This window comes from Microcaecilia unicolor, chromosome 3, assembly GCF_901765095.1.
Source record: "Microcaecilia unicolor chromosome 3, aMicUni1.1, whole genome shotgun sequence".
NCBI lineage: Eukaryota > Metazoa > Chordata > Amphibia > Gymnophiona > Siphonopidae > Microcaecilia > Microcaecilia unicolor.
This window is the reverse complement of record NC_044033.1, coordinates 426,796,615-426,813,464: the sequence shown is the minus strand read 5'-3', so window position 1 is coordinate 426,813,464 and position 16,850 is coordinate 426,796,615. Positions and strand designations below refer to the sequence as shown.

The following is a 16,850-nucleotide window of genomic DNA, read 5'->3' as shown; positions in this document are numbered from 1 at the left end:
AATCTTTATTTGGCCCCTAGAAGTAAAACAAAGCTTTAACTTAAAATTTATTTATTTTTTTTTGTAATTTTGTATTTTTTAAACAACAAAGAACAGGCAACATCACTTCAATTTAAACTACCAGACTCTTGCACAGCAAACACAAAAAGTACTGAAAAACAACAGAACGCCTGTTCTCTCCCCCCCCCCCCCCCCCCCCCCCGTCCTAACTAAGAGATATATGCTTATCAAACGTGTGTAATCAATCTGAGGTATCAGAACACAACTGTACGAAGGTAAGTATATCCATCCTCTCCCTGAAAGAGCAGTCCCAGAATCGTCCACAGTGAAAGGTAGCGAACAAGCAGCCAAAAGAACATCCAAAGGAACATCAACAGTGTGCAGGGCCCCAAAATACACTCCCCAGCCCAACCAGATACTCTCATGGTACTCCTCTCTCCAAGTCCAAATAATGACTCCACATCTGTTGGAATTGAGACCAGGTCTGTGTTTGAAGCGCAGTAAGATGGTATCTGTCAATAAGTACCTCAATTGCACCTGCAAACTAGACAAACGAGGTGGCGTACTCTGTCGCCACTGCTGTGCTAAGACCATGCGAGCCACTGTACAGGCCAACATCACTAATTTATCTTGTGGACCCTCAAGGTCTCCCAAGTGGGCACTGAGAAGCAGTTTCCATATATCAACAGCAAGGTTGCAATCCAGTGAGTTCTGAATATAAGCTAAAATATCATCAGAGGAAAGCCTTTCTTTTTTGTACAGTGATTTTCTTATGATGAGGGTCTCTCTTTTTTCGATTTGATTTTGTTCAAATTGGAAAAAGAGACCCTCATCATAAGAACATAAGAAAAGCCATACAGGGTCAGACTAATGGTCCATCTAGCCCAGTATCCTGCTTCCAACAGTGGCCAATCCAGGTCACAAGTATTTGGCAGAGACCCAATCAGTAGCAACATTCCATGCTACCAATCCTGGGGCAAGAAGTGGCTTTCCCCATGTCCATCTCAATAACAGACTATGGACATTTCCTCCAGGAACTTGTCCAAACCTTTTTTAAACCCAGACACGCTAACTGCTCTTACCACATCCTCCAGCAGCAAGTTACAGAGTTTAACTATTCTTTGAGTGAAAAAAAAATATTTTCTCCTATTTGTTAAAAGTATTTCCATATAATTTCATTGAGTGTCACCTGGTCTTTGTACTTTTTGAAAAAGCGAAAAATCAATTCACTTCTACCTGGTCTACAACACTCAGGATCTTACAGACCTCAACCATATCCCCCTGAACCATCTCTTTTCCAAGCTGAAAAGCACTAACCTCTTTAGCCTTTCCTCATATGGGAGGAGTTCCATCCCATTTATAATTTTGGTCACTCTTCTTTGAACCTTTTCTAATTCCGGTGTATCTTTTTGAGATACGACGACCAGAATTGAACAGAATGTGGTTAGGGTGGTGGACTTTGGTCCTGAGGAAATGAGGAACTGAGTTCGATTCCCACTTCAGGCACAGGCAGCTCCTTGTGACTCTGGGCAAGTCACTTAACCCTCCATTGCCCCATGTAAGCCGCATTGAGCCTACCATGAGTGGGAAAGTGTGGAGTACAAATGTAACAAAATAATAAATAAAAGACTCAAGGTGAGGTCACACCATGGAGCAATACAGAGGCATTATAATATTCTTGGGCTTATTTTCCATCCCTTTCCTAATAATTCCTAGCAAGCAGTTTGCTTTTTTGGCTGGTGCCACACACTGGGCAGAAGGTTTCAGCATATTGTCCACAATGACACCTAGATTGTTTTTCTTGAGTGCTGATTCCTAAGGTAGACCCTATCATCAGGTAACTACAATTCAGATTATTCTTCCCAATGTGCATCACTTTGCATTTGTCCATATTAAATTTCATTTGCCATTTGGATGCCCAATTTTCCAGTTTCGTAAGTTCTTCCTGAAAATTTTCACAATCTGCATGTGTTTTGACAACTTTGAACAGTTTTGCGTCATCCGCAAATTTAATACCCTCACTTGTCATTCCATTTTCTAGATCACTTATAAATGTTAAATAGCACTGGTCCCAGTACAGATCCCTGTGGTACTCCACTATTCATCTTCCTCCACTGAGAAAAATGGCCATTTAATCCTACTCTCTGTTTTCTTTCTGTGGCGAAATGGGGGATTTTCATGCCTGTGATTTGTATTACTAGTATTTCTCTTGTTTAGCCAGCAGGTGGTGTCTGTCCTCTGCTTTAAAGCTATTGCAGAGGTGATTGTTTTCCTTTCAGCTGAAGCCCTGAGGAAAAGTAACCTGTACTGCTATTGGCCAAATACCCCTCAGTGCTAATGCTCTAGGCTCTGATTGGCCCTGAAGTACAAAATCCAGCCAGAATGTGCTGAATTGCCCCCATCTCAGAGTGGGACTGTGGAGAGTGTAGATCTCTGCACTGAGACCCTGTTCAAATCCTGTGGGCAGTTATTTTTCCTGAACTCTCCAGGTACAACTTAAGTAGTAGGAAAATGTTTAATTAGTTTTAATGTTGATTCCTGTTATTTTTTTAACCTGTAATTGTTTGCTGTTTACACCTTTTTACCATTCACTGTTCTACCTTTTTATAATAATAAACCTATTAGTTTATTAGCTCTGGTTGTCGTGGACTTAGAATCCAGGTAGTTCATGTTCTTGGTCTGTGGGTGTTTTCTAGGAACTGTGGAACCCCTTGGATAGTGGCCCCAGTGTCCTTAGAAACCATAGGGGAACTAACTTGAGTGTGGGAGACATGCCCAGAGGCAAGCAGGATCCAGTGCGGTGGGTAGAGGGTGCCAGTGTACTGCACATGCACAGATGCAGGCAGGACTGAGCAGTGCTAGGACAGACTCTTTAGGTGGCCACAGGGTTAGCCCCAGGTGGGTGCTAGGCATTTTGTGACACTGTCCAATAACCAATTCCTAATCCATAAAAGGACATTGCCTTCTATCCATGACTTTTTACATTTTTTCAGGAGTCTCTAATGAGGAACTCGCTTTCTGAAAAACTAGATACACGACATTAACTGGCTAACTTTTATCCACATGTTTATTTATGCATATTGGTGAGGCAAGACTTCCTTTGGCGGAACCCATGCCGACTCTGTCCCATTAAACCATATTTGTCTATGTGTTCTGTAATTTTATTCTTTATTAAAAATAGTTTCCACTATTTTCCCCAGCACTGACATCAGGCTTACCGGTCTGTAATTTCCCAGAAAACCCCTGGAACCCTTTTTAAAAACCGGCATTATATTGGCCACCCTCCAATCTTTAGAGTCGAACAGGGTTACCTCTGGCCATCTTGTCACCTTCCCAATGTAATACCGACCAAGCCTCTGCTACTGTAGAGATTCTCTTATTGGATCCAATAATGGTAACCAACAACCCAAACTAGAAGAGCCATTTAAAGTGAAAGTTGTTCTGTCTCAACACAGCTAGAACTTCTTTGAATTCCCTCCACCACTGCAGAGTGATTGCGGACAGATCCTGGAATATTTTAACCTTATGATTTTGCAAATGATAGTTCCTTTTTCCTTGGCCTTCCTCAAAAAAAAAAAAAAAAAAAAAAGGAGCTCCTTATCTTTGAAATGATGAAAGAAGGCCATGAAATCCTTGGGCACATCTTCCCTTTTCAGTTCTAAAGCTCTGTGGGCTCTATCCACCAGTACAGCTCTCACAGGTCCTCCATCCTCCAAGGCTGTTGCATTCATCACCTGCTTATTTATTACATTTGTACCCCACATTTTCCCACTTATTTGCAGGCTCAATGTGACTTACATAATACCATAAGGCGGTATCTACCTCCGGTGATGAAACAAATATAGAGTAATGTTATAGTCAGTGAAATAAATATGTTACAAACACAGTAAGGAATCGTAGAGAAGAGGGGTTATATAGTGTACATTGTAACTTTTTGTTTGTTGTATTGCTGAGTTAAGCATTTAAGTTCGATCAGTAGGGTATGCCTTTTTGAATAAGTTGGTCTTTAATGATTTCTGGAAGCTGAGGTGGTCGTATGTTGTCTTTACGGCTTTTAGTAGTGCAATCCAGAGTTGCGTACTTTTATAGGAGAAGCTGGATCCATAAATTGATTTGTACTTAAGACCTTTGCAGCTAGGGTGGTGAAGATTTAAGTATGTTCGTGATGATCTAGTTGAGTTTCTGGTTGGCAGGTCTATGAGGTCAGATATATATCCCGGGACATCGCCATAGATAATCTTGTGGACCAGGGGTGCAGACTTTGAAAGTGATATGTTCTTTGATTGGGAGCCAATGTAACTTTTCTTGAAGGGGTTTGGCGCTTTGCACTAATTTTTCAGTGTTTCAAAATCCTGAGGGCGAACATTCTGTCTCCTGAACCTGTTCTCCAGGTCCTCCACCTGACTCAGGAGGTCAAGATGATCTTTTGCATAGCGTGAAGCTCCATAACCTCCTCTTCTTCTCCAATGTTTCTCCATGTCCTCCAAATGCCCCACCAGCTCTGCAACTTTTTTTTCCTGCACTGCCTCTTTAATCTTACCACGCACTCCTTGAAATTCAATCTTGATCTCCTGTGCCCAGTCCTAGAGATCAGAATTAGTAAAAGGTGCAGAATCATCCATAGTCTGGTGCCTGGGCAAGCTGAGGGTGTTGGAATCATATTCAGAAGCACTTTCCCGTAAGTCTGAGCACTCAGCAGCTGAAGCGTTGTGCAAATAGCACAGGCCACACTTCTCTGCCACTCGCACCACACCACAGGGCTACTTGGACTTCTTTTTTGCGGGCATACTGTATGCAGGAACGATACCAAGCACCCGAAACTGGCAATATCGGGCAAGTGATGCTGCACTAGAGTAAGGAAAACTCATAAAATGCACCAGAGTTCCTGCCTTGTTGCCAACAATGTCCCCAGATGCCCAACTTAAAACTGATTTCAATGGAAAATCAATCTGAAGTTTAATTAGATACCAAAGACCTGAGACACAAGTTGGGGGAATTCCTTTGAGAAGAGATTTCCTATATGGAGATCCACAGAATTAGGACCCCTCACCCAAAGCCCCAGAGTCCTGATTCAAGGATTGCCAACATCTAGGCTCCCTGCACTCCCTATCTACTATTTACCCCACCCTTTAATCTGAAGGTAAGTAGGTTTTTCTCATCTTCAGAGCTATACAGTCTTAGTATGAATGTGTAATTTCTTTTCTGGGATATACTCTCTTTAGCTTAGGATTCTCTTGCCCCTACACTGTAATTTGGTCCTAGCCTCTTTAGCCTTAGTAATGCATAGTCTTGGTCTCAACAGATACTTTTATCACAGAAGGCTTTTTTTTTTTTTACATTATTCCTGAATCAAATGGATTACTGTAATTCTCTTTACTTTGGTCTGTCCTAATCTTCCGTTCATAAGCTTCAAGTCCTTCAAAAGACTGCTACAAAATTATTCACAGGCACCAGCAGATTTGATCACATTAGTCCAGCACTTTCAGATATTCTTTAAAGTACCAGTTCTTATACAAAAAGTGTTGTGCCCTGGCATATCCCTTTACCTTTCTAATTTGCTTATCCCCTACTCTTCATGCTGACTCACTTTTTCCAGTATACCAACCAGCTAACTCTCCTATCCTCACTCAATCACTGCCTAGATATAACCAGGTGCACTGATTTTTCTATGGCCCTCTGGAATGTAATCCACTCCCACACCACTTAAGGGATGAACCTACCTGCCCTCGTTTTGAAATGACTGGACTAATAACCCTAATATGGGGGATTTTTCTCTGTGTTTGTGCTGTGTTGCAATGACAAATATATTAAAATGACACTGCAGACTTATTTGGTCGCTTTGGCTTTTGAAGAGCCTTGAGACTATTAGTCCTAGGGTGGCAGACATACCAGACTTATATACTCTCTCCTTACTTGCTGACTGTAAATTCTTTTTCCACCTTTTAGTATTATTCATCATTTTTATTGTAAACCTTTTTGCTGTGTCTACCCAACTTTGAAAGGTGGTATATCAAGCACTAAAACAAACTAAAGGCCCTTTTACCAAACAAAAGTAAAAAGTGGCCTTAGTGTGCCCTCATGTGGGTCATTCTTGTGCACTAAGGCAAATTAGATGATTTTCCAGTTTTTCTTATTAATGGCCACATGCTAATTTTCCTATTTTGTAGGTGGCAGCATTAAACCTGTGCTAATTGGCTAATGTGCGTCAATGCCCACGCAATAACCAACTAACACAGAACACGCCTACTCTCCGCCCCCGATGCTAAAACAAATTTATTTTATTTATTAGCACAAGGGTAGCATGCACACATCCCAAAATTACCGTAGGATGCCTCTGCACATCCCGCAGTAAGCCATTCTTGCTGTGGTAAGCACACATTAATGCTTACAGCAGCTTTATAAAAGGGCCCCTAAATTGAAATAAACTAAAATTGTGCAGTAAAGTCAAAAGTAAATTATTGTACATTATCCATCTCGCTTTATTACAGCAAAAAAGTTTTGTTTTTAAATTTAACACAGAAGTTAAAAAAATATGATAATTTCATGCAGATTTTTGGCCCCTAAAGATTAACGTGCCTTGACTACCTTGGTTTCCAAATTACTTTTGACATTGTTCCTATAATTCATCTTCCCTTTACAATATTGCAACTCTGAATGCTGCCAGCATCAGCATCCCCCAGAGAACCAAACAGATGAAGGGTGGGAGTCTGCCGTAAGCATGGTAACATCAGCCTCACTTGGTTGTGTGAATCGACTGTCCTGGGCTGAAACTGTCAAACACTGCACTGCTTCTACATACTGTGTCAGAGGCATACCATATTCAGCAATGAACCTGTGCCCCATGTCAGTGAAAAATCAGCAAGAGCACTGCATCAGAGTGGACTGTAAAGAAGCACCCCCGTCTTTTCTTTCAGCCATGTGGCAAGATTTAATAGAGATACATCCCAGACCACCTGCAGCACGTATCTTTTTCTGGAAACAATGGGACCAGGATTGTCACCAGGCTTAACAGTGCTGCAGGTGGTCTGGGATGTATCTCTCTATTAAATCTTGCCACAAGGCTGAAAGAAAAGAGGGGGCTGATTCTTTACAGTCCCCACTGATGCAGTGCTGTTGCTGATTCTTCACTGACATGGGGCACAGGTTCATTGCTGAATATGGTATGCCTCTGACAGTATGCAGAAGCAGTGCAGTGTTTGACAGTTGCAGCCCAGGACAGTCGAATCACACAAACAAGTGAGGCTGATGTTACCATGCTTACGGCAGACTCCCACCCTTCATATACTACTGATTACTGTTACTGCTAACTGATGTTCAGAAGTTACACGGGGAAGGATGGGTCGGGTTAGTGTTTGTTATTGTCAATTTGCTATTATTTTCTAATAAGATTTTATATTATATATATATATATATATATATATATATATATATATATATATATATATATATATATATATATATATATATAAAATCTTATTAGAAAATAATAGCAAATTGACAATAACAAACACTAACCCGTCCCATCCTTCCCCGTGTAACTTCTGAACATCAGATAACAGTAACAGTAATCAGTACACATACAAACAAAACAAGCGGTCTAGGGCTTATGTTCTTAAGACCCCAAACCAAACAGACATCAAAAAGAATAATATCCCCTACTGACAACCCTCCTCCCTAAGCCACCCAAACCCCAGCCTGAGAGCCCATGTAGATATGAAACTACTGTGGAAAATTATGCAAAACATGGCTACGGGCTTTGGGAGATATCTTTTGTAGATAGGCATTCCTCATCCTCTCATCACAATACAACACGAACAAACCCACAAATATAAGCACCCCAAACTACACCCTTCATGTTTCAGACAGCCTGAAAATTCTTGGAGTTACTATCGACCGAAATCTCATGCTAGAAAGCCAAGCGAAAACTACAACAAAGAAAATGTTCTAATCAATGTGGAAACTCAAACAAGTACAACCCTTCTTCCCGCGGAAATATTCCGCAGCCTAGTACAATCAATGGTGCTAAGTCACCTAGACTACTGCAATGCAATCTATGCCGGATGCAAAGAACAGATCATTAAGAAACTCCAAACTGCCCAAAACACCGCAGCCAGACTCATATTTGGAAAAACGAAATACGAATGTGCCAAACCCTTGAGAGAAAAATTACACTTGCTCCCAAAGAACGATTTGCGTTCAACCTGGTTCATAAAATCATTCACGGCAAGGCCCCGGTATACATAACAGACCTCATTGACTTACCAACCAGGAACTCAAAAAAGTCAGCACGCACATACCTAAACCTCCACTACCCTAGCTGCAAAGGACTAAAATATAAAGCAACATATGCATCCAGCTTCTCCTACATAAGCACGCAACTATGGAATGCACTACCAAACGTCATAAAAACAATGCACAACCTAACAAACTTTTGGAAATCATTAAAAACCAACTTGTTCAAAAAGGCATACCATAATGATCCAAATTAAACACCTGAACCCTACAACAAAACGAAACTCAAACCAGATCTGGACAAAACTTAACTCTTTCTCCTGACAACCTAATGCACTCTGTCACTCATTAACTTTAACGCAATATCACCCTGTATTTCTCATACAGGAATTGGCGATCGCCATCACGGTACTATGTAAGCCACATTGAGCCTGCAAATAGGTGGGAAAATGTGGGATACAAATGCAACAAATAACTAAAAATATAGATTAGGAATCTTTTTTGCCTTTAGGACAAACCCCAGCCCCATAAGACTCCCATAGCATATATATATAGTGGGGTGTTTCTTCACGATAGCAGCCTTGTCAGTTGAAAGAAATCAGGAGGGGCAGGGGCAGGGGGAGAGGGAAGAAGTTGCTGCTATGGTGAGGTGGAGAGACAAAGGGGCAGGCAGAAGAAGGAGACTGAAAGGCCAGTGGGGACATGGGGAGGGGGGAAATGAGAGAGTGAGGGGAGACAGTGTAGTAAAGACAGCAAAAGACTAGTAAGCCCAGCATAGAGAATAAAGAAAAAGACAAGTAGAAATAAAGGAAAAGGTTGCTAGAGCTCCCAGATGGTGGCCCTTCTCCCCATCCACCATCTCTAGAAAAATGGTGAAGCATACTGGTACTGTGTATTTTGGTTTATTGGCTCTCTGTATCTGAAAGGTTGAATAGATGAGTGCCAGATAGTAATTCACAGCCCTCCAAATAACCCCGTTAAGTGGCTTGGTGGTTGCCTAGAGTAAGCCCAGTGGAGTAGGGGGACACAAGCTCTCATTTGTTGGCTGAAGGGCAGAACCAGGACTGGTTTGCACTAGGAGGCTGAACAAACAGATCAGACTTTTATTTCACTTTACGCAAATAACTCCGTGCAATCCAAAATCCTTTATATGAACCAGAACCTTTAGTGAAATCGTGCTTCAATTGATATTGTAACAGTTGCACAATATATAACCAGTGGCCAACTACTTACACAGTTTCTCCTGCATCCCTCCAGCAGCAGCTGGAATGTTGAAATCAAATCTTCTACCAGAACGTGGTAAGGGTCAATACAGATCACAAAGTAAGCCTTTAAAATTATCAGTGCTGTTTTCATACAGTTAGCAGGCAGTTGATTAGAGACACAGTGCCTCTGCTGTAGGTTATCATGTACAGATCCTGTTTTTACAGGGTACTCTTCGGAAATCCTGCTGATGGCAAATATTTCTTTCCTTCTGCTCTAGGTGATACCTATACCATGCCTGGTTGGAACAACAAATAGGCTCAGGTAATTCCTTCTTCTCTGTGACTTGAGGGTTTGAGAAGTCCAATTCGTCCACAATAAACAAGCCAGAAACTTTCTAAGTTCTGATGTTTGCCCTCTATCAATTTCTCCAGTGTCTTCCGTGTGCCAACCAATGATGGTATGGCAAGGCCAATATACTTCTGAGTATTTGCTCTAAGTGCTATGGGTCAGAGATGGGAGAGATGACCTAAGACAGTATATCTCGGCAAGGGGTCCATTTTATAGGCATAGGAGTGTTTCTGCTGTTACCAGAACCAACCTACTGATTTTAATGGGTACTCCTTATGTTCTACATATTTCCAAAAGCTTCTACCCTTTTCCACAATCGACTTCCTTTTTCTAGAAGGGTCCTGTGATTTCCTAGCAGGTGTCAGTAAAAACAGAGTTCGCACAAAGGCCACTGCTGGCTTAAGACAGAGGCTGTCCGACTGCCGATGTCAGACAAAGATTTCTGCAATTGGTAGATTACCCTAGCAACACAAACTGTATTGAATAATGACAGTAGTAGGAAACTGGAAACAGCACTGAGGATTCAGACAGTCTCATCACTGAATTTCTCATGATGTTACATCAACATAAAAACAAAATCCACAGACTAATTTCGGATTCTAGTTTTGATATTTTTCCTATATTTTTGATTTACCCATGTATTGTTTACTTATTAGAACAATTTACATTTTTATTAGGAACAGACTTCTGAATTGAATTTCCTATAATGCAACCTACTGGTTATTACACTTTGCATAATTTTGAGCTGAGAGAGCTACATAATTGATGCTTATGGCATATAAAAATATTCAGTACAGTACCCGAGCACACGTTCTTGCTGACAAGACAATGTTCTGACTCCGAAACTTCTTGAAGAATTCAGCATCATATCTCTGCTCTGCTGCATGAGGCCCCCCAAGGATTTCCTTAAAAATGAAATAAAAATGATTCAGTAAGATCATGTTTTATAATGTGAATGGAATGCCCTTGTATTTCCCTAGAACTATGTGACACTATTGATACTTACACAAATCAAGGTAATAAATAAGGTATCTATTCTGTATCAAAATGAACTTTGAAAGTAACCTATGCCATAATTATTACACAATCTTAACAAACCCATTACAAAAAGAGCTCAGCCAACAGCTTGAGCTATTAATATTACGATGGAATCAGCAGTCCTTACAACAGAATACAGGTTGGTGTGGTAGACAAGATAATCCACTGTTAAAAGGTAATAAATAGAAATAAAACAAAAGAAAGATAAAATGTTACCTTTTTGTATTGGACTAAATGCATTTTTGACTACCAGGAAAAGGTATAAAGCAGGTGGAGGAGTAGCCTAGTGGTTAATGCAGCAGACTTTGATCCTGGGGAACTGGGTTTGATTCCCACTGTAGCAGCTTGTGACTCTGGGCAAGTCACTTAACCCTCCATTGCCCCAGGTACAAATAAGTACCTGTATATACTATGTAAACCGCTTTGAATGTAGTTGCAAAAACCATAGAAAGGTGGTTTCCTTTCCCTTTCCCCCTTTACTAAGCAGCGGTAGCATTTTTAGCTTGTGATATAAATCAGCTGGCGGTAAATGCCGAGACACCCATTATATTTCTATGGGCATCTCGCATTTACCGCCAGCTGATTTCTACCGTGAGCTAATAAGAATACTGCGGCTTAGTAAAAGACCACTTAAGTTAGTAAAATAAAAAGGGTATCATTTCATCTTCTTTTTTATTGTTTTATTTCTATTTTTATACGGAATAAAGAAAAGCTATCAGCTCGAATGCCCTCAAGTTTATAGTGGTGATTTATTTTTTTTTTCAGTTTTTTAAAGAAGTTTTTATTAAATAAAGATCAAACATACAAATATAACTGCAAGTATTCAGTCGGATACTTTCCAGGTTAATAATATAACATCATCAACATAGCTTTAACCAACTGTTTATATCCCCCTTTCCCACCATCCCCCCCTCCCTCCTATTGAAGTGCCACGGTAGAGTCCGGCTGTGCCAACCACTCCGTGTATGGATCCCAAACTCGATGATAGGGTAGCAGGCGACCCAGTCGCATAGCAGTCAACTTAGACATCAGCTAAATATTGTCCAATTTCCGCAGAATCGTCTTTAGTCCCGGTAGAGTATGTTGCTTCCATGCCGCTGCCAGCACTAATTTGCTGGCCACCAATATCTGAGTGGCCAATTGATGCGCGTACTTTTTGCTGCCCTGAAGTCTTATATGTAGCAAGCAATGGTCCATTTTCATGGGAAAAGCAATTTTTGTTATACTAGCAATCAGTTTCAGAACTCTCGTCCAATACTATTGAGCCTGTAGGCAAGCCCACCAGATATGGACCATGTCTCCCTCCATACCACATTGACGCCAGCAGAGAGCAGACCCCCCCTTAAACATCTTAGCTAGTCTCTGTGGTGTGTAATACCAACAATATAGTATTTTATAGCCATTTTCTACTAAAGCATTAGAGACTGATACTTTAAGTAAAGATGTAAACACCCTTTCCCACATATGGTATTCATATGATACCCCCAGTATTTTTTCCCACTTTCATGTATAGTGCAGGATGGGCTGTGACTGTAGTAGGAGTGCTTTATATAACCTAGATATCCTATAGAGGTGATTTATAATACAGATTCTAATACTTTTTTCAAAAATGACCATTGTTAAGAAAGTTATTTAGCTAATGGATCACTATGATATATTCTTTGAGAGGAATTAGACAAATGTTAAGAAAACAGATTCCCATTTCCATCCACTATCCAAAAACAGGTAAATTGCAGGAAAAGCGCCACTAATGGGTTGAGGTTCTTTTTCCATTTTTGGAGGGGGTGAAAAATTGAACATTTTTGATGGCTACTGATGACAAATGGATTGAACCCCCACTTTCAGACATGGTGAATAGTACTAAAAAGTTTATTTGAAAGATATGTTTATAATGATTGTTTATTATGAACTTGTGGTTAACATGGGCATAGCAGTAGCATTGACCCTCTACAGAAACCGCTAAAGGAATAAAGGTAAACCAAAAACTATCGCCTCAACCAAATATACCAAAGTATGTTACTGCACAGGCTGTCTGTATCGCAATTAAAGTGTCTTCTGGAACAGTGAAAAGTTCTCCCCAGGCTGGTTAGCCAAGCTCATACCTGATATGCAGCAGCTCAAAGACAGCCTTACATAGTCCCAGGCCTAACACTGACCTGGACATACAGGATGAGGACTCTCATGGAAAAGACTTTTCCAACCTTAACAGACTTCTGGTCTCTTACACACGTAGTAAAGCATATGTGGAAGGTTTTAAAAACATGGCTGTTTAAGACTATTGCAATATCATTTTCACGTGTTGTAAGGAGGTTATTATACAGAAGGTTCAGATGCTAGTTGACCACCACGGTTTGCATGATCTGTAAAGTGTTCAGGATTTGAAAGGGCAACACTCTTTTGAGGCAACTGCATTAGTTGCCAGCACAACCACGTATCGTTTTTAAAATATGCTCACTGGTGTTTTTGATATCACGAGGCCTAGCTCCAAGCTATAAGTCATCATTGATCTGTCAGTTAGGAATTCCAATCCCGCTTCGACATAGTTTTTGATTCTTCATTTTCCCAATCCTAAGGGGATAGTTTATTGCAGCTACTCACTGGGACACCAGTTCGTTACAGCTCGGAGCGAGAAGCAGGTAATTTTTACCTTTTTGTAGCGGGCAGGGGGTTCCCCGATCGATCTCCACGTGGCCTATGGCGTCAGAGGGCGAGGGCGCGAAGAATCGCTCCCCGGACCGCGTGTGCGCTTCTAGCGGGGATGCGGGGGTCTTAAAGTCTGATTCGCCCTTGTTGGGTGTCAGTTTGGAGGCCGGTCAGTGTCCCGGTTCTTCCTCCGGTGCGGCGGTTTTTCCCGCCATAAACGCCCATCCCCCGCTGCTCGCCTCTGCCATCTTAGCCGGCCACTCTGCTCGGACGGCTTCTTCTTGGGCCGCCCTTGAGCTGGGAGACGTTAATGCCATGGCCACGGCAAAAAAGCGGCTAAAGTTAAGCGCCGTTCTTCCCGCGCCAGACGCCATCTTGGATGCGCAGCATGTTTCTCCCATGCTCTTGCGAGCGCCGGTTGAGGGTGCGTCTAGGGCTGTGGCCCAGGCTGCTGAAGTGCACAGTCTGGGGGGTTTCTCTCCCGAGTTTATTTTGCTGCTGCATCAGGCCTTCCTTATGCAAAACGCTGCCCCTGCTCCCTTGTCCGATAAAGGGGTTGAGGCCCCCGGAAGTAAACACCCTCGGGTGGATTCCCAGGCCTTAGAGGACTCTGTCTCCTCTGATGTAGATGAAGGCAGCGTATCTGAGTTCTCCCAACGGTCCTTTGGGAATTCCTTGGAGGAGACGGATTCCCGCTTGGATGGAGCGGATGACCCCTCCTGCAGCGCGGATCTTTCGCTCGGAGGATTTGCCCAACCTGTTAGTGCAGGCCATGAGCATTTTGAAGATTTCCTCTCCAGAGGACGTCTCTCCCTCAGCCCCTGTCGGCTCCGCTTCGGTACATCCCACCAGTCTATGGATTGATCAGCATGATGATGTGGAAGGTAAAATTATGTATCATACCTGATAATTTTCTTTCCATTAATCATAGCTGATCAATCCATAGCCCCTCCCAGATATCTGTACTGTTTATATTCTGGTTGCATTTCAGGTTCAAGTTTAGTCTTCAGTTCCTGTTCAGGAGGACTTCGTGTTCAAGTTTTTTTCAATTGGATTCTTCAAGAGTTGAGACAAGTTTGTGTTACAGTGAGCTGCTGCATTCCTCTCCCCTCCGTTTTACAGGGCTGGATTGAGACATAAATTCTGCCGGCGCTCCCTCCCGCTTCGTGCGGCTGTAGGGCAGCTTTGTACCCCTCCCGCTTCGGCGGTATTAGGGTCAGTCAGCTCCTCCCGCGGTTGCGGTTGCGGTTGCAGGATAAGCCAGATCCCCCCGCATCGACGGGGTGGTGTCCCTCCCCCGCTCCGCGGGGATGAGCTGGACGGATTCCCCTCCCCCACTTGTGTGGGGATGAACTGGGTTAATTCCCCTCCCCTGTTTCGGCGGTGGTGAGCTGGGCAGAGTGTCCCTTCGTGGGTGTAATTCTCTAAGTGCTGAGTCCTGCGGATGGAGCTTGGATATCGACATACTGAGGAGTTTCCGGCAGCACATGACCACATATAGGGAGGCAAAAGGATTGCTCTCTATCTCCACCTGCTAGTAGATGGACACAACCCACCAGTCTATGGATTGATCAGCTATGATTAATGGAAAGAAAATTATCAGGTATGATACATAATTTTACCTTATGATCTCTGGGAAGAGAAGGTGGCCCTTCTGAATCCAATGGAACCAAGATGGTAGAGGATATCTATACCTCAAGAGTAGTGAGGCCTCTAATTACAACACCCTAAAAGATGAGGGTAAGTCTAAAGTGGCCATGTAGGAGGACATAAGCATTTTGAAGTGCTCCTTTATTATATAATCTGCTTTTTTTTTTAATCTTATCACCAAAGGTATCTCATCCTTAGCATAACATCTCAATGAGCTTTTCTCACATTACATAATGAAGGTCAGAACCTGCAGCGATGAGAGTATTCAAGCTCCACTGCAGCAGCTCTCAATGCTATCTCAGAAGCAAAGATCAACATGGCCATGTGCTTTCCACATTAATTCCCTTTTCCTACATGTTACCGGAGTTGTGCAGACTTACCATGAAGAAAAGAAATAAATCCCGGATATGCTTGGCTCTCTTGCAAATGGTTTGGATGCTGCTGCTTCCTGATTACAGGAAGCTTCTGGATTCTATATATGGAGTTTGCATTCTTTTTCACATGGTTCAGAGATAATGGTCTCTCATATTCCCATTTGTGTTTCCCTCAGGGAGGACTGAAGAACTGAATATCCAACATCTGACCTAAAAGGCATGGTGTTAACTGTTTTCCTAACAAAATCAGTAAAGGAAAGATCTTCTCAAAGAGAATTTTTCCTTTTTTTGTGGACAAATTGGGTCTGAGGTAAGTTTGATCCTTGCTCTTCAGAGAGATCTACTGGTTCATATTCTGAAACCCAAGAATGCTCCAACTCTGAGGGCATTCTAAATGAGTCAGCATCTGTGCCAGACTAGCTGTCAAAGCCTCAGTGACAGTAGTTCTTGACTGTGGGTATAAAGACTTTAATGTTTATCAATGCCTCAGGGAAGCTTCCTCCCCAAAGCACTAGAGATTGACAATGGGACAGCTTACATACAATGAGGATCTTGAGTTGGCAAACCAACGTCAGCAAGACATGATGTTGAGGACTGGCAGTATGATCCCTTGGATCAAGACTGATGTCATCAAAGCATTGTACCAAGCTAAGTATAAAGCAGGCCACTTATCAATATCCCTGCAATTCTTCCTTGAAGAATGCTGATGCTAGGCTGAAGAGAGTACCATCAGTGAGACCATGTCCTCCTGAATCACTTAAGGGGTATCAGTGGACTTGTCCCAGGTTCTTGGAGGGTGCTGCATCCTTTCTTACACTGAAAAGACAACACTTGGAAGATATCATTGCAGCCAGAATCTCAGCACTCTCAACACCATGCTCCAGAGAGGATCAATGTCAGTACTACTTTGTCTCTGCTCGATTGTTACCCAATGTCAGTAAAGAAGCAGTTGAATACTCCTCTTCCTTCGGACAGGTATCCGTCAATATTCAATCCTGATGGTTTGTATCAAAGCTTGACATTAAGAGGAAAAGCAAACACTCCACACCATCCCCAGCATCTCGTGCAATTCCTGGACTCCTTTGAACAGATACCTCTAATGCTGAATTAGATTTAGGAGAATTAAAGAGCCTCTTTTCCTGATGTTCACAGCCACAAACACCAATCATGAGTATCTTTACCAGATACTTAAAGCCATCAGGGATTTCATTCTGGCCCATAATCAATGGAAAAAAAATAGCTGCAACATAATCAAACACCTCGATTTTAACTTTAAAAAAAAAAGACCCAGCTGACTTGCCAAGCACAAAAAAAAAAGAGTGACTGAAGCTAAACGCAGAAAACTAAAGTAGCTGCACA

General features: G+C 42.1%; 1 protein-coding gene across 1 annotated transcript in view; it reads right to left on the bottom strand.

Annotated features, from left to right (window-relative positions):
- Nucleotides 1-16,850, bottom strand: part of NBAS (NBAS subunit of NRZ tethering complex) — an 892,343-nt gene that overhangs the window by 676,731 nt on the left and 198,762 nt on the right. The window contains exon 20 of the mRNA XM_030198850.1: nt 10,587-10,691. Coding sequence (XP_030054710.1) covers nt 10,587-10,691 — 105 coding nt within the window. The remainder of the gene's footprint in view (nt 1-10,586; nt 10,692-16,850) is intronic.